Source organism: Danio rerio, chromosome 13, assembly GCF_052040795.2.
Source record: "Danio rerio strain M-AB ecotype USA chromosome 13, GRCz13ab, whole genome shotgun sequence".
NCBI classification, from domain to species: Eukaryota; Metazoa; Chordata; class Actinopteri; order Cypriniformes; family Danionidae; genus Danio; species Danio rerio.
Genome location: NC_141033.1, coordinates 46,132,192 through 46,151,636, shown reverse-complemented (window position 1 = coordinate 46,151,636; position 19,445 = coordinate 46,132,192). Strand labels below are relative to the sequence as shown.

The 19,445-nt window shown below is 36.3% G+C and overlaps 1 protein-coding gene across 1 annotated transcript; it reads left to right on the top strand.

Annotated features, from left to right (window-relative positions):
* The first annotated feature begins 5,803 nt into the window (after positions 1-5,803).
* Positions 5,804-7,615, top strand: LOC147841187 (uncharacterized). The gene is made up of 4 exons (XM_087279728.1): positions 5,804-6,065; positions 6,286-6,417; positions 6,560-6,811; positions 6,930-7,615. The coding sequence occupies exons 1-4, from the start codon at positions 6,008-6,010 to the stop codon at positions 7,586-7,588; spliced, it is 1,101 nt and encodes a 366-aa protein (XP_087135854.1). The 5' UTR covers positions 5,804-6,007; the 3' UTR covers positions 7,589-7,615.
* The last annotated feature ends 11,830 nt before the right edge of the window (positions 7,616-19,445 follow it).

The window sequence follows — 19,445 nt, the reverse complement described above, 5'->3', positions numbered from 1 at the left end:
CATCGGTTCATTTCTGTTCCTGTTAATATGATTTAGTAGCTACAACAATCGCGACAATCTCTTAAAAAGAACGACTCTCAAAGTGAAATTTTGAATACATGATAAGACAAAATATAGATAAAAAACCAAAATAGCAAGAAGAAAACATTAAAACAATTTTTGACCACTTCATATAGCCTAATTTTGTTGGAAAAATACGATTTTTAGAACGAATTTCGTTTGGTGTATTTTGTACCTTTATTTTAATGTATTTTTTGTTGGTCAGTTATCTACAAAATAGTTTAGGTGAAGTGACATGCAAACACTTTTTTCAGTAATAAGGGAATTCCAAATGAACTTCAACTAGGCCTATTATAACATGTAAAATATAGTATTTCTGAATATTCAACTTTATTTCATAGATTTGAGTATCGCAATGCTACTTGGTATCACGATACTTCAGCTGGTATAGTATCGTAATGTAAATTAGAGAAGATTTATATATTATTAAATATATAGTATTATAAAAGATATATTATCAAATATATAGTATTATAAAATAGTATAAAATATGTAGTATTATAAAATATCTAGTATTAAATATATAGTATTATAAAATATATAGTATTATAAAATATATAGTATTAAATATATATAGTATTATAAAATATATATTATATATGTAGTATTAAATATATAGTATTATAAAATATAGTTTTAAATATAGTATTGTAAAATAAATAGTACAAAAAATATATAGTATTAAATATATTGTATTATAAAATATATATTATTATAAAATATATAGTAATAATTATATGGTATAATAAATATGTAGTATTATAAAATATATAGTATTAAATATATAGTATTATAAAATATATATTATATATGTAGTATTAAATATATAGTATTATAAAATATAGTTTTAAATATAGTATTGTAAAATAAATAGTATAAAATATATAGTATTAAATATATAGTATTATAAAATATATATTATTATAAAATATATAGTAATAATTATATGGTATAATAAAATATGTAGTATTATAAAATATCTAGTATTAAATATATAGTATTATAAAATAGCTAGTATTTAATATATAGTATTATAAAATATAAAGTGTTATAAAATATATAGTATTAAATATATAATATTATAAAATATATAGTAATAATTATATAGTATAATAAAATATGTAGTATTATAAAATATATAGTATTTAATATATATAGTATTATAAAATATATAGTATTAAATATATAGTATTATAAAATATGTATTATTAAATATATAGTATTATAAAATATATAGTAATAATTATATGGTATAATAAAATATGTAGTATTATAAAATATGTAGTATTTAATATATAGTATTATAAAATATATAGTGTTATAAAATATATAGTATTAAATATATAATATTATAAAATATATAGTTTTAAATAAATATATTGTTATAAAGGAAGGCAAATAAAAGCAATAATTGATTAATTTGCATGTTTGCCATGTGCATAAATGTGGATGTTATTTAACATAGCATTAGAAAATAAACTATATGTACTGTACATTCATACAAACACCACATAAGCATCAAAATCAGTGAGGGAAATTATTTTTCTGTCTGTTTTAGTATATTACAGTATATTTTTAATATATGTATCATGAATATCATTCATTCATTTTCTTGTCTGCTTAGTCCCTTTATTAATCAGGGGTTGCCACATCGGAATGAACCGCCAACTTATCCAGCAGGTTTTTACACAGCGGATGCCCTTCCAGCTGCAACCCATCTCTGGGAAAGTCTCATGAATATGCTGATTTATTTATTTTTGGTTAACCGTGCTTTATGATTTGTCTCTCCAGGTGCAGGAGAACCGAATTTCGACGCTCTCGATACGAACCCGTACCGCAGCGCTAAACAGAGGCAGGAGTGGGAGGTCAAGGCTCTGCTGGAGAAAGTGCAGCCCGAGCTGATCGGTCTGGATCCCGGACTGCTGAGTAAAGTGGACCAGGCCAGCTTTGAGCAGAGACACAAGGAACGGGTTGAAGTAATGGTGAGTCGGCCTGTCGCAATTAATGGTGATTTTAATCAAACTGATGACTGTGATTGTTTGAACTGTCATCTACTTGTTGCACGAGTGTTAAAATGTCCTTCAAAGTTTGTACGATATACATCACATAATAGTGTGTGTGAACTGCATGTCATTTAAGCTCACACACACATCTCAATGTAAATATAGTGTGATTGTACTCGAGTGAGTGTTTACCATAACCATAATATAAAAGGAACATTAGTGTTGACTTTGTCTTGTCTGTTTCAGGGATTTGATCCTTTGGCGAAACAGAAATTCTAGCCGCGGATGAGGAAGAAGGGAAGAAGCTCTGCAGGCGCTGTAGAGAAGAGAAAGAGGAAAGTCGCCCATGAAGATCAGAGGGTATGTCATCTCTCTCTGTCGCTCTGGCGTTTGTTTTAGTGGTATTTGGTAAAGGCTAGTTTCTGATTCTTCTAATAAGCTTAAGATTAAGTCATCCTGGTGTGTTTGGGATCATCTTATGCCTTCTTGACAACGGCTAGAATGTCTGACAGCATTGCAGGAGATCAAGAACTATATATAGATCATGAGAATCTCATATCTAATCATATCTAATTAAAGTTAAAGAAATTAAAGTTATGAAATCTCATTCACATTTCTTAATCGCTCTATAATTTAAAGGGCCATGAAAGCCTCTCGTTTCAGCAGGGTGTTTTCACACCTCTACTTTGGGAAAAGTCAGAAAAGTGGGCGTGTCCAGCTCTGTTTAGGGGGGAGTGTTGGATGAACTAAAGAGGCTTGGTGTGGGAGTGTCTATTTGGGCACGCTGACTTTCAGAGTCAAAACACACACACACACACACACACACACCGGGGAGAATGTGACTGTGTTTACATGGACATCTGTAGTCGAATTATTTGCCAAATGATTAAATGGTGGACTTTAACTGCAGTTTGGCTCTTTCATTCAGGGAATTCAGTCGTGTCCCTCGCGACAAACGAGATATTTGATTCGAGGAACTGCTCTAAGCGTGTATTTTTCATGCAATGTTTGATACCGCACGGCGAATGAGAGAAAAAAACCCTCAGCATTTCCCGAAAACTTAGATGCACACGGCAGGTAGCGTCAGAAAGCCGCGTGTGTTATTCCGGTCACTAAATACGGTAAAAACCCTACACGAGGTTAAAGTTTGGTTGTGGAGCTAACATGTTTACAATAAGTGCAATAGTTCGATACTAGACACGTAAGTTATTGTTGTCGCGCGTCATGTTGCGTACACTGTAATCCACACGCGAGTCTGAGCTCTCACAGAGAGAAAATGAAAACAAAACTTCACTGCAGCAAACTATAAAAGCAACACTTCACGCTTGTTTTGCCAACACAACGTGGCGTCTCTGCCGTCTAAACACTGTGACAGTAATGAATATTAATGAAGTTGCACAATAGAGCGCGCTGATTGGTTTGAACCAAGCCTTACTCATGCATTAATGCAGCACACTCGGAGACGTAATACGGGACATCCAGTCTAGATCTCATGGCCGTGACGTAGCTTTAAAAATTCGTTTCAATCCTTAAAAACGAATTTGCTCTAAATAAGGCAAAAACAACCAATTTACACTTTTTAGTGAGATATAGGTGTCCTAATAGTGTTTTTAGCAGTGTGGGACACATATACGACTGTCAACAGCTCAACACATGTGTTCTGGTGTTTTGCGACCCTTTAAATTTACAGTTGAAGAGAGCGATCCAGTGACATTTGAATTATTTTATATTTTTTACCCAATGTTTGTTTTTTTTATTCAGCATATTTATAATCATATTAGTTTTAATAACTGATGTATTTTCTCTTTGTCATGATGACAGTAAATAATATCAGACTAGATATTCTTCAAGACACTAGTATTCAGCTTAAGGTGACATGTAAAGGCTTCACTAGGGTAATCAGGGTAAAGTTAGGGTAATTAGGCAAGTCATTGTATAACAGTGGTTTGTTCTGGAGACAATCCAACACTAATATTGCTGAAGGGGGCGAATAATATTGACCTTAAAATGGGTTTAAAATAATTAAAAACTGCTTTTATTCTAACTGAAATAAAACAAGTAAGACTTTCTCCAGAAGAAACAAATATTATAGGAAATACTGTGGAAATTTCCTGAATCTGTTCAACATCATTCGGGAAATATTCGACGAAGTACCAAAAAATCTCTTATTTATATTTTTGAGTTGTCATGATTTCTCCTCTATTGTGATTCTGCAGGATGAAATCCGACAGACTGTTGAAGAGAAGATGAAACGACAGAAAGAGCAGAAAGAGAGGAGCGACGAGAGGAAAGAGCTGGAGAAGAAATCAGCGCTGGATCGCTTTAAGAAGTGAAGATGTCTGATGTACATCGAGAACAGTGTTGCTCATCTGCCGCACACACTGGCAGATTACAGGACACAACTGTTTTATAATAAAATATCCTGATATCATTTCTGTGCTTCCTTCAGTGTGTGTGTGTGTGTGTGTGTGCACATGTGTGTGTGTGTGTGTGTGTGTGTGTGTGTGTGTGTGTGTGTGTGTGCACGTGTGCTCCATCCCAAAGTCTTTATTCTTTAAGCAAAAAATGACCAATAAAAAGGTGTGAAGCAGCAATTTTATTTATCTTTTTAAAAGATACACATTTGTACCCAAATAGTCCACAGTGCATATTCGTACCCTAATGTTACTAAAAAGTACATTTGAGGTACCACTGTGGACCCTTCAGGTACAAATATGCACCTATTGAAAAGATACTGCCCCAATGACAGCTGCTGCACCTTTATTTCTGAGAGTGAAGACGGTGTTTACAGCAATATTTTACAAGATTTTACGCTCATACTTTCACTGATTTTTAAATATCGCTCATATTAAATATTAAATATCGTGGGCTAAAAGATGGAACCATTTTGAAAGATGTAAAAAAGCTACGTAGCCAGTTTTGAGGAAAACGCGACACAGCGGGGTTAGTTGTAACAGGGTGTTACAAATAAGCCACACACTGTTGGACACCAATTAAACCAACACAATCATTGCTAAATTCTGAGTGTATTGTTGGGAACTTTTCAAATGAAAAAAGTTTTTTTAATATAATTTTTTTTATTTAATATAATTTTTTTTATTGCTAATAATGCAAATAAATGCATTGCAAAATCATGGATAATAATGCAAATAAACCAAAATGTGTTTATTCAATAGATAAATAAATAAATAAACATACTGTGCTATGTAGAATAAAAAATAAATTTATAAAAATAAAAAGCAGTGCTCATTTGTAGGAGAGGCTTGTGTGTTGTTAGTAAAAAAAACAAATGGTTGGTCTAACCCCAGTAGGGATTATTATTAGGGGTTATATTCTATTCGTTCATTATTTGGCCAACACCAAAAAGTATTGCTCTGTGCCCCGCTCTCCCCTATGTCTTGCTGGATGCATCACATTGAAGCTGAATACTTCAAATGAATTTATATTATATCAATCAATATATGTCAGTTTTGTGGTTTGAGTTTCGCAGAACCCTCTCCATTACATTTGTTGTGCTTCTTTGTCTACAGTTGCATCAATTTCTAACTAATTATGTATTTAAGACGGCTTTTAATCAATTAATTTAGCATAGTTTTCTGTATTCTATGTGCTTTGCACATGTCCTCAGTCATTTGTTTTTAAAAGAAAACATTGGTTAGTGCAGGGTCTGGTTACCATAGTGAAGCGTGTTCTGAGAATAGAACGCATTCCAAAAGTGAACTGTAAGCCTTGCAGCACAGGAGAAACTCTTGTTGGTTTGTGGTAGTGGCGTTGAGCGGGTTTGTCTTTCGTTGCGAGTGAATATCTAACTCCTGTAGTGATTCTCAGCGACTGAACATCTCTGCCCGTTTGAGTGATTCACGGTGCAAGACCGAAATCATCATCCCATTTCAGCTACCAGACCCCGAGCTCTTGACAGAAAGTCTGAAAACCAAACTGACGTCATGATTGAGCATCTTCCACTGGGCGTTGACCCCGAGACATCGGCTGCCAAAATGGAGAGTAAGAGCAACATCACATATTATTATAGAGTTGATTACAATAACTAATACTAAAATACAAAATAAAAGTGAAATTTCATGGGTAAAGTGTGTTTAAATCATGGTAAATGAGTGGTTTAGTTATTTATATTTGGGTGTTTGTTTTTGGTGATTGTTCATTTAATTTCCTCAACTACTCTGGAGAAGTGTGTCAAGATGTGCAACTGTTTATCTTTTAACAGACGACAAGAAGAAGAAAGTGAAAGAGACAAAGATGAAAAAGAAGAGCAAGGTTGCTTCGTTCACCAGAGCGGCCTTGAGATGGTTCTGCTTCTCTCCCAGTGATGAGCCGTTCAGATTCCCATCCTCTGATGGTAAATTATGCTTTTGGCATCTACAGTAGATGTTTCAGACTATAATGTTATGAATAAACTGTATTTTTACTGCCCTGATCTGGAGTTTACCATGAAACTGACGGTGTGTATGTGCAAACTGCAATCATCTGTCCTCTAACAGATTATGAGGTCTATGAGAAGAGGATGGTGGAGGAAGAGGAACTGAAGCAGATGAAGCAGAATGAGGAGGAGGATGTGGTGATGGAGGAGGATGTGGTGATGGAGGAGGAGGTGGAGAAGGAGGAAGAGGTGAAAGTGAAAGAGAGGAAGACGAAGAAAAAGAAGAGCAAGGTTGCTTCGTTCACCAGAGCGGCCTTGAGATGGTTCTGCTTCTCTCCCAGTGATGAGCCGTTCAGATTCCCATCCTCTGATGGTAAATGATGCTTTTGGCATCTACAGTAGATGTTTCAGACTGTAATGCTGTGAATCTGGAGTTTACCATGAAACTGACGGTGTGTATGTGCAAACTGCAATCATCTGTCCTCTAACAGATTATGAGGTCTATGAGAAGAGGATGGTGGAGGAGGAGGAACTGAAGGAGATGAAGCAGGAGGAGGAGGAGGAGGTGATGGAGGAGGAGGTGGTGATGACGGAGGAGGAGGAGGTTGTAATGACTGAGAAAGTGAACGATAACACGAAGGAAGAGAAGACAGAGGAGGAGGTCAAGAAAAGAAAGGAGGAGGAGATAAGCAGCCAGCTGTCAGAGGAGTTCTGGAGAATGAAATTGAGGGAGGAGGAGAAGGAAAGTGTGGTGGAGGAAAATGAGGAAATAAAACACACTGAAAAAGCGGAAGTGGAGGACATGGAGAAAGACAAAGTGAAGAAGAAGACAAAGAGGAGAAGGAGGCCGAGGAGAAACCGCAGGGTGGAGGAGGAGGTGAAAGGACAGGAAAGTGAGGAGGTGGAAAAGAGCATGGAGGAGAAAGAGACAATAACTGACATCGTAAGAAAGGAGGAGGTGGAGGAGAGGGTGGCGAACAGGAGGAGGATGACCACATGGACAGTTGACAGCTTGAAAGAGGAGTTGAACAGAAAGTTCCCGATACACAAGCAGCACATGTGGCCCAACAACAGACCTGCCTCCAAGGCCCAGGCTGCACGGCGGGGGAAAAACCGCCATATTCTGTTATGGGGACAGAGAAACGTGTAGAACTCAATAAAGTTGTGTTGAACAAAACAGAGGAGAGTGTGTCGAGTTTATCTGCTCAATTTCTGCTTCAGAAGTGTTGAATGTGTTCTTACAGGTTTTGAACATTCTTACAAACATCTTCATTTCTGTTCAACCCGAAGAAAGAAAGTCAAACTGGTTTATAACAGCTGAAGGCTGAGGAAATGAGGACAGAATGATTGTTTTGGTTGAACTATATTTTAAGGCCTAACATTTAGCTTTTGAGATTTAAGACTTTTTTAAGACTCCACTGATAGCCTGAATTTCATAACAATGATATTACCCCAGACATGCTCAATAATGTTCATATCTGGTGAGTAGGCTGGCCAATCCTGAACCAGCTTGACCTTCTTTGCTTTCAGGAGTTTGATGTGGAGGCTGAAGTATGAGCAGCGCTATCCTAAAAATGTGCCCTCTCTTGTGGTTTGTAATGTAATGGGCAGCACGAATGACTAGTCCAGGGGTCACCAACTCTGTTCCTGAAGAGCTGCCTTCCTGCACATTTCAGTTGCAACCCTGACCAAACGCACCTGTTTGTAATTATCAAGTGCTGCTTTAGGTACTATTAATTGGTTCAGGTGTGTTTGATCAGGTTTGGGACTGAATTGTGCAGGAAGGTAGCTCTACAGGAACAGGGTTGGCCACCCCTGGACTAGTCTTTGGTTGAACGCAGTGAATGAAAGCACAGGAGGGACCCAGCAGTCTAGATGCAGCTATCACACATTACTATGAGCTATTACATATTTCTTTATCACACACTGACGGATTCAAAGATGGCCAGATCTAACGTGTAGAAACTGACAAAAAGAACTCATTTTTAGCCATTCTGACAAATAATACACCAACAAACAACAGACCATTTCACAAAGAGGATAATGACGCATTTCAACAGTTCTCTTAAATAACTGAGTGTTTAATAAACTAACATTTGTACATTTATACAGCTTTAGAGCTACATATTTGCTTCGAAAGAGGTATTCCTAATGTAGTGTATGAGCAGGTCAGTGCATTTGACTATAGAAATATATAAATATTCTGCAGTTTTCAGTCTCACATGATTTTTAATGTCGAGGTTTTCTTTTTTATGTGCGCAAACTGAAATGCTTTCTATTGACAACCGCTGCTGAGAAACCTAGAAATGTGAAAGGAGGTCTATATTATTTTAACTTGAACCATGGAATAAGCAGTAGTTATGGCTTGTTGTGCATTTTAAACATACTTAATGACATAAAAAGAGCCAATCCATTGATTACTCCTTACTTATTCTGCTTGATTTTGATTAGCCGGTGAGCATTCTAAGGTGTGCAGGTCAGATAAATAGTTCCAGCAGGTTTTGAGTGCATTACAGCTTTGTATCACTACGCTGAATGATTCGAGTTATTTCACAGTGAGAAATCAGATCAAAACACAACTGAAGGCTTACTAATCCTACACGCAGGAGCAGTTTGAGGACAAAAACCTGACAAATAAAGTCAAAACAGTGAATTTAGCAGCTGTGGATAGCAGAGGAATAACACTCCATTGCATTATAAGAAAAATAATACAAAGTCTACAGTTGAAAGGGATAGTTCACCCAAAAAATAGGAATGTGCTCTCGATTTACTTACAAAAGAAGATAGTTTGAAGAAAGCTGAAAGCATGTAACCACTGACTTCCAGAGTAGGAAAACAAATACTAAGGTCCAAGCCCAATTCTACCCCATAGTCATTCCTCTTACCCAATTATCTTTAGTTTGAAGGCGTAGGGCTAAGGGGAAGGGCTAGATAGCCCTTGAAACAGAGATTTTTTAGGGCCACACTCGAAACCAAGGGGTAAGAAAATTTCCCAGAATACACCAGCTACTGCACACGGAAGTCAGGAGATGCACAAATTAGTATTTTTGTCAATTTCTATAACAAACAAACACGTGCTTTAATACATTAATAACCGTGTTCGTGTTTTACCATCATGCTTTAAAAAAAGATATCATAAAAAAAAACCCGCTAAATTTTGCTATTTATAATCCCTAATAACTCCTGTATAGTCGTCCCACAGTATACTTTTACATCTGACACTAGATGACACTCTGTCAGAAAAGTCCAGTGGTTGGGAATGAGCTGTTTACAGTGTCTGCTATAACGTTAATGTTGTTTTCATGTGTTTACATAGATGAATACGGCCACGGTGTAAATGCACAGTACAGTTACGAGCTTATTGCCACATTGTATGGTTATGATAACATGATATCGTGGCCTTCAGTGATTTCCTGAAGATAAACACCAAGAAATAACACAACTGGAATAACTACAGCAAATGCAATCGTCTGATTTCATAAGAGATGGCGATGACACATGATGACGTGTGCAGGTGCTGGAGCGCTGTTCCAATTCTTAGGGGTAAATTTTAAAGCCCTTCACACTATACAACAATAGAATTGGGATTAGGCCTTAGTCAACGGTTTTCAGCTTTCTTTAAAACATCTTCTTTAGTGTTCAACAGGAGGAAGAAACTCATACCGGTTTGCACCAAGATAAAAAAGTGAGTAAATGACAGAATTTTCACTTTTGGTTGAACCATCCATTTAGTAACACTGACCAAGTCAAATGGAGGAAATATAGCGAATATTAGGATTCAATGGCTCAGTTAATCCTTACATACAACATTGTAGTGCATAGTATGTCGAAACCAAAGAAACCGCTTGTTAAGAGTGACGTCATGCAAATACCAGGTCCAATCGCTCTATCAAATATATGTATGTGGAGGCTCAACAAAGGGTGATAATAAACGTTTACAAAGCGATTTAATACTTTCGAAAATCACAATCGGTGTATATATCCATGCCTAATATCAGATAGCCAGAAAGTGATCAATTTTTTATTGATTCATTCATTTTTCCTTTGGCCTAGTCCCTTTATTTATCAGGTTTTTCCACAGTGGAATGAACCGCCAACTTATTTAGCATTTGTTTTACACAGCCCTTCCAGCCGCAATCCAGTAGTGGGAACGACATAGTATGAAAAACAAATACTAAGTCAGCGGTTCCAGGTTTGGAGAGTGAGTAAAAGACAGAATTTTCATGTTGAACCATCCCTTTAGTAGCGAAGACCAAGTCAAAGGGAGAGAAAGCGAGTTAACAAATACTACAACTCAATGGCTCATCAATTAATCCTTACATCCAACATAGTAGTGCATAGTATGTTCGAAACCAAAGAAACCGTCACGCAAAGCAGCTTCTGGATCCAAGAGCTCTATCAAATTGTATGCGGAGGCTCAACAAATGGTAATAATAAACATTTAAAATCGATGTAATACTTCGAAAATCACGATCGCTAAATATATACAGTATCTATCAACTGTTTTATCTATCTATCTATCTATCTATCTATCTATCTATCTATCTATCTATCTATCTATCTATCTATCTATCTATCTATCTATCTATCTATCTATCTATCTGTCTGTCTGTCTGTCTGTCTATCTGTCTATCCGTCTATCCATCTATCTATCTATCCATCTATCCATCTATCTATCTATCTGTCTGTCTGTCTGTCTGTCTGTCTGTCCGTCCGTCCGTCCGTCCGTCCGTCCGTCCGTCCCTCCATCCATCCATCCATCCATCCATAAACTGTTCTATCTATCTATCTATCTATCTATCTATCTATCTATCTATCTATCTATCTATCTATCTATCTATCTATCTATCTGTCTGTCTGTCTGTCTGTCTATCTGTCTATCCGTCTATCCATCTATCTATCTATCCATCTATCCATCTATCTATCTATCTGTCTGTCTGTCTGTCTGTCTGTCTGTCCGTCCGTCCGTCCGTCCGTCCGTCCGTCCGTCCATCCATCCATCCATCCATCCATCCATCCATCCATCCATCCATCCATCCATCCATAAACTGTTCTATCTATCTATCTATCTATCTATCTATCTATCTATCTATCTATCTATCTATCTATCTATCTATCTATCTATCTATCTATCTATCTATATCTATCTATTATCTACCTACCTACCTACCTATCTAACTATCGGTCTATCTATCGGTCTATACAGTTTAGGCACAATTATTAGCCCTCCTTTTACAAATATTATCCAAGCAATGTTTAACAGTACAAGGACATTTTCACAGTTTATCATAAAATATTTTTTTCTTCTGAGAGGTACTTTTTTTTCTTTTAATTTGGAATGAAAGCAGTTGTTTATTTATTTATTTTTTTAATTGAAGGTCAGTATTATTAGCCTCCTTAAAAAACATAGTTAAGCTTTTAAATACTAGTACTGTATCTTGATAAAAAAAAACTAGTAAAAAGTACTATTATCATGGCAAAGACAAAATAAATTAGAATTAGAAAATAGTTGTGAAAAGTATTATGTTTAAAATTGCTGCATTAAAAATCATTCCAATAACAATCGCTTGGGGAAATATTTTGTAAAGAATTAAAGTTTGTTAGGAGGGCTAATCATTTTGTATTTAACAGTATTGCAAGCACCTTCTGGAAATACTTTTTATTTTTATACAATGTTTTGTAATGTCTGTCTTTTAGTGTTTTATTTGTTCTACAGTGTTAGTTGTAGATGTGACTGATTTTGAGCCGGTTTTATGTTTTGCTTCAGTCCACAACATCATTAGACTTTCATCACTCTATTGTTAGTTTTCGATTTTTTGAAGAAATGATTGTGAAATCAGCAACTGCTTTACGTAACATCGCAAAGCCACTCGATTGACACAGACAAAAAGGACCATGCAAATGAAATGTCAGTGCGTCACACAAACCTTTCACAGCCAGTGAGGCAGAAAGAGTTTCCTCCCATCCAAGTCAAAACTCATGGAGCATAACCCCTGTTCCCAAACTCCTCCATTCAATGTCATATTCATAAATAACGTCTGTGAATGTTGACTCTGAGAGCGGATGTAGAATCTTACTGTCATTCAATGAGTCTTAATCTCACCACAGACGATCCGTTATAGGTTTGTTTTGTTTTTTTTTACATATCTTTTGACTGATGACTACATGTCCTGTTTCTGCTTGTTAACTTTTTCGCAGAACTGAGAGAAATTTGTCCTTAAGCTATACATGCAAAAAGCATATAGCTGCACTGCAAAATGGTGTGGGGTTTTTGTTTTGTTTCTAGTCCAAATATCTAAAGTTTCTAAAATCAAGAAGCATTTTCTAGATAAGCAAAAATGTTTGTCTTGTTTTCAGAAATAACATGTCAAAATTACGCAAGTTTTGAATGAAAAAAAAGACATGTTGGTCAATGGTACAAGTAGAAGAAATGAGCACAAATATCAGAGCATATCCCAATTTTGATGTTGACATTAAATTTGAGAATGCCGTTTTCGTCTACATTGTCCACACTATCATTTTAAATGTATAAAAAAATGGTCATCCACAGTAAAATGACTGGAAACGTTTTCATTCACTGCACATGCACACAGATGTAAGACTTTTTTACCTGTCATATTTGGCTGGGCGTTATTTACTTTCCATCTCTTTGCAAGCTCACAGCAAAATGTCATAGAAAAATCACAGATTTTAGATTTCAGGACCACTTACTTATGATTGACCACGGCTGGTCCCACACTAGCTATAGCTATCTCATGATTTACCAATCAGATTAATCAAGGTAGGGCGGCATAGTGGCTTAGTGGCTCACAGCAAGAAGGTTACTGGTTCGTGTTTCTTAGTATTGGGTTAAGGATGGAAGGGCATCCACTACGCAAAACATTTGCTGGAATAGTTAGCAGTTTATTTCACTGTGGTAACCCCTGATAAACAAAGGAATTTCAAGACCTATTTCAAGACCTTTCAAGGGAGCCCTGGGCTTGAGGATCTTCCAAACTCAGGGCTGTCTTCCAGCACAGCATACCAAAAACTATTTTTATCAATCGTTAGCTAAGTGTGAACTCTTGAAATGGACTGGCAGAGAAGTGGAGTTGTTGTTGAGGCAATATGGAGCATGTACAAACTGATTAATCTTTAATAAAGCTGTCAAAACGAACAGCATCCAAAACATCTATTTTTCCATTCACCATGTTAGCTGAACTGGTCATATGACTGTGTCACATGACTAAAATGCATCATCATTTTCAAAAGACTTGAGGTGCGTTCGACATGAAGCTCAGCTGCAGCCGGTGATCAACGAGATTAGCCGAGCGCAGGCGGGGGCGGAGTTGAAAACGGAGCCGTCAAGACGGACAGCTGGACACTTCGGGACTCAAAGTTGCTGCAGTCATGATGACCGATCACATGGCGTCATCACATTTTTTTGTTATTTTTATTTATAACAACAAAACATTTACGAATAAAACAGAATACAATCTCTAAAAACTATAGTTCCTTTTTAAACAATAAGAGAGAATTATGAATAAAATATATAACAAATGCATGAGAGAAATAAGAGGAAATGAGAGGTTAATATAAACATAAAAACGAACAGGTCTATTAAATACAAAGCAATAAGCATAAATTCTAGGAGTTAAACATCAATCTTTAGGCTAATACTTCTTGTTTGAATATGCTAAAAATGGGTTTACATATATGTACATTTATAGATATAAAAATGTCCAATGTAAAAAGCAAAACAAGGTGTTTTGATTAGGTCTTAATAAATGACATCATTTTGGATAATGAATGAATTTTCAAAAAAGCACTTTAATCCAAAAAGATTGTGTTGAAAAGAACAAAAGGTGAAATAAGTGAGCTATGTAGAAGTTTCCCAGAAAGAGCAGGTAGCCTTTAAACTGCTAGACAGAAAATAAAATATATATTTATATTATAATAATAAAACCATTTTATAATTATTTAATAAAATAGTTCTTTACTTTAATTTGTTAAGAGAGCTTTAGGGTGGCAGGATCAATGATGATTTTCTTATTTCAAGTCTGTAAGACTTATTTAGGTTATTCACTAAAATATACACTAAAATATACCATTTAAATCGTTCATGGAGATGAATGCAGTAAATAGTCTGTATAAAAATAAATAATAAACCTGTGCAAACAAGCTAACCTTTATAACCAGATTACTTAACAAAAGATGATACTGCAGTAAAATATTGGTAGTCTTTTAATAAGCAAGATGTGTACATGATAGAGAGGGTGTGAAAAGTGAATTGTTTGTTTTGAAACTTTTGAATCGGAATTTGTCCAATTATAAACCCGAAATACACGTGTTTGTTGTCATGTGGTAAACTCGGCTAATCGTGTAATATCGGTGTCGTCATCAAAGCTCCTGCAGTCGCTCTTCAGAAGCTGCATGGTCTGAGTTTGCCGTCTGATCTCGGAGCGCTGTCGCGGTACTTTGATGCCACATGTGACAGTCACGTGGTGTCGGCGCAGCATCAATCCGGACAAGATTTCTAACCAGAATGCACCGCTTTAAGACAGATTTCGATCGATCTGCGCAGCGCCGCATGAAGTCGAACGCACCTTTGGTCTTCACAGTCCACACTTGGCATGGGCCGGTGTAAGATTCTGACGGTATGACGCCTTGGATTTATGGTACCACGGTATTGTGATTACTGCTCTAAAATATGTTCTTTTTAAATGTCTGGGTAAAAAACAAAAACTTTTTTCTCCTTTGAACACAATATATTCTATTTTGAGAAACATTTTAAATATTTTGGAGCAGTAACCTTGTCAGGCTAAATAATTCAAATGAATAATTGACTGCTGTCTTGTTTCAAAAACACAGATTTCTTTACCATTTAACCTTCATCTTTGGATATCTTTTCTGCTGGAGATACTGTTGTCCTTGAAAACTAAAAAAACGTAAATAAAAAAAATCTTACACATACCTTTGGAACGGTATTACAGAAAATTTTGGCGGATTTAAAACCTTTACTTTTCCAAACCCCGGTTTACCTTGAAAGCGGTTATCGCCCCATGCATAGTTCACACTGCAACACAAAAATGGCATTTTCAAAAAGATCCGTTTTTCATCTTTAAAATAAAATGCCATCACATTGTGGATAGGGGCTGAATTGTACAAAAAAAAAAAAAAAAAAAAAGAATTTTATGCATTTTTAAATGAAAACTTTCTAGTGTGGACATGGACCACTTTAGACCCCTAAGGGTTATTTAAAAAAATCATTATGAACCTAAACAGTAGCATGAGTTTACCATGTTACAACCTGATGATTGTTTTCAAGCTGAAACAATCAACCAAAAAAAACACTTCACATTTAAATGCATGTAGGTGCCCAAAACATTTTCTCTCAAACTGCTTTCAGAGCAGATTTTCTCCAGAGGTTTCAGCTTCATCAGTCGGCTTGTTTTCTCTCTCAGGGGGGTCAAGAGCTGCCATGTTTGTCCTTTGCACCTCAGTGTGGGTCCGTCTGATAAAACTGCATTGGTATGTGGCTGCGTGTTTAAGCAGCTGATGATAATGCGGCACTGCAGGAGAGATCCCTTAGACTGTGATCTACAAGTCTAGTTATTTCTGTGGATTGTAATTCGATAGGGTAATTGAAAACAGCTGCCTGGAAACAGCATTAAAGCATTGAATTTTAGGCTCTGTTTTAACATGCGTTCCGATCAGGGGTGTAGCGGACATTTTAAAAGTGGGGAGGGGCAGCTGTATGAGATCCTAAACTTTAGGTTTATAGAATCATTAATGACCGGTTTCTAAATGGTCTGTCTCTAAAAGTGAAGGGGACATATCCCGCCCGTCCCCCCCGGTTGCTGCTCCCCTGGTTATGATGCGTTTCTTGTTACTACTTGCGTTGAGACCCGTTCATGCTTTACATTTGTAATTGTAATCTGTGTGTTTTGGCAGAATGCAATGTTCGGTCTGTTAAAAATGAGAAAAGGTCTTTTGTGGCTGTTTGAATGCATTTGAGTGTTTACACTAAAGCAATCAGGGGTCGGTTTCAGAAAGCAAGTGCTGTATAATAACCCTGAAATTACCCTGAAGGAAATTAAGGGTTTTCTTTTACAAAAAGGAGGTACACTGTAAAAATGATCTGTTTATGAATAGTTTAAGGATTTTGTGATTCTCAAGGGTTTTCTGGTATTTACAGTGGTGAATTGAATTCTGGGACCTTGATATGTCGACATTTGATGCTAAAATGTTGAAAATTCAACTCTACAGTTTAACAAAGTAACTTTTATTGACATTTTACTGGTGTGTAATATAAATAACAATAAAATAGGAAATAATATACATTACCTGACAAAAGCCTTGTCGCCTATCCAAGTTTTAGGAACAATAAATAATAACTCGACTTCTAGTTGATCATTTGGTATCAGAAGTGGCTTATATGAAAGGCAAAGGCCTCTAGATTATGCTTAAAATCAAATATGATCATGCCTTGATTTTTTTAATTATTTAATTAGGACAGTAAGGTCTGACTTTGCTTTGACAAAAGTATTGTCACTTAACAGAAATAATGTACAGTCTAGATTATAAAGTCATGGTGCAGACAAAAAAGAACTAATATTGTGTATGACTCCCATGAGCTTGGAGGACTGCATACATGCATTAATAAAGTCATCTGGTATGGCAAAGAAAGCGTTCTTGCAGGACTCCCAGAGTTCATCAAGATTCTTTGGATTCATCTTCAATGCCTCCATCTTACCCCAGACATCCTTAATAATGTTCATGTCTGGTGACTGGGTTGGCCAATCCTGTACCTTCTTTACTTTCAGGAACTTTGATGTTTAGGCTGAAGTATAACAAGGAGCGCTATTCTGCTGAAGAAATTACCCTCTCCTGTGATTTGTTATGTAATAGGCAGCACAAATGTCTTGATTCCTCAAGCTGTGGATGTTGCCATCCACTCTGCAGATCTCTTACACGCGTCCATAATGAATGTAACCCCAAACCAAGGTTTTTCCTTCACCAAACCTGACTGATTTCTTGGGGCCTTGGGTCCATGCAGGTCCCAATAGGTCTCCTCCAGTATTTGTAATGATCGGGATGCAGTTCAACATATGATTCGTCTGAAAAATCGACCTTCTGTCACTTTTCCAAATGATCAACTAGAAGTCTATTATTTGTCTAGACTCTTAATCAGAGTATTGTCCTAATCATATTAGAATCGGAGCATTGGTGTCCATGTACATACTCATTGCAAGTGCCAGATGATGTCGCAAGCTATCACAGATGGTGCATTCCTCTGCCTTTAAGTTGATTCCATGAGCCCTCAAATGTATCATTAAGTTTGATGTGTTTCCCCGTTACACGCAACTTTTGTAAAGCATCTGCTTCACGTTGCTGTGTCAGAATCCTTGCTTGTAAAATACGCTTTAGAACACTTAGTTTAAGCAAATTTGATAAACGCAATTATGCATGTTGGTCTAAAGAGAGTCGCTCTCGCTCATCGAATTCGCTGTACCGTGTATGTTGCGTGCGTCTGTTCCCTAAGCAACAAGAACAAATGCCTGACATCACCTGTCCGTATTTTTCAAAGTTTTTTAGAATGTTTAGAGAGGGTGTGACAGTGCGTACCTATGTGTGGTTTTGATGCACCCTTTGATGCTTTTTACGGCCTTGTCGCAGCACCAGTGGCACTGAAATTCATATGCTGATTCGGTCCGGTACATAACGGTTACATAATGTTGGTGCCCAACTGAGTCTGGTTTCTCTCAAGGTTTTTTTTTTTCTTCACTTTCGCCGATTAGTGAAGTTTTTTTTTCCCTCTCCGCTGTCGCCACTAGCTTGCATGGTTTGGGATCGGTAGAGCTACGCATCGATGGATTTGCTCTCCAGTGTTAGGACCCTCAGTGATGATTATTAAACCACATTGAACTGAACTGAACTGAACTTAAACACTATGGGCCCTATCATACACCCGGCGAAATGTGGCACAAGGCGCAGCGCAATAGTCTTTTGCTAGTTTCAGCTTGGCGCAAGAGTCGTTTTGAGGCGTTGCGCTACGCTGTTTAAATAGCAAATGCATTAGCGCTCATATGTGCGCCCATAGGCGTTCTGGTCTAAAAAGGAAGGCATTCTGAGGCAGACCGCTGGCGCGTTGCTATTTTGAGAAACTAAAATAGATTTTTCATTAGACCTAAACAAACCCGGTCTAAACTCCGGCGCAGAGTTGCGCCTCGCTTACGCACTGCTTAATACGCACAAGAGATCTATAGACAAATATCTTTACATATGAAAAAAATTAAATATTAAGGTTATATATAGGATACAATAAGAATAGATATAGGATATAAATATAAAGGATTAAAATATTACAAAACATATTATTTTCTAGCCTACATAAATATGAAAAACCACTGCTTTTATGTCTTCCTTATCTCGGGAGGCTTTTTCAGTTCATTCATAACAATTTGCTTTTGTATAATGTTATTATTATTAGCAGTATTATTTATTATCTCCATATTTATATTTGTTTTATTAAAAACAAGCTTAGATTTGCCCACCTGCAGGTTTTAGACCATAAAGGGCACAGCATGTGTTTTAGGATATAACTCAGGTTTTTGAGCACACTTTGTTTTTATTGTTCATTTATTCGTTTGCTGGAAATTAGAATTAAATTTAGAAATAGTTTTGAAAGGAATATTTGCGCTTAACAAACGCAATTAATTATTTATAGGCTAATTGATGTCTGTGCATAAAGGTTTCCCTATCCAAGAGCGAAAGTGAAAGTAGATCATTTATCTCTCATTCTCACGCAGTAGATGCTCTGTTTAACAGTTTTCTGTGAACTGTTAACTGTTTGCTTGTGAAATGCTCAGTTTTCCCACTTAGACTTAATTTACTTTCTGTAAATAGCGAATGCGCTTATGGCGCGACACAGCTGGCTCTTAAAGGGAATGGGAGATGAGACTCTGATTGGTTTATTCTCGAAACACACATATAACTCATTAAGAAAATAAACTCAACCCTTTTAG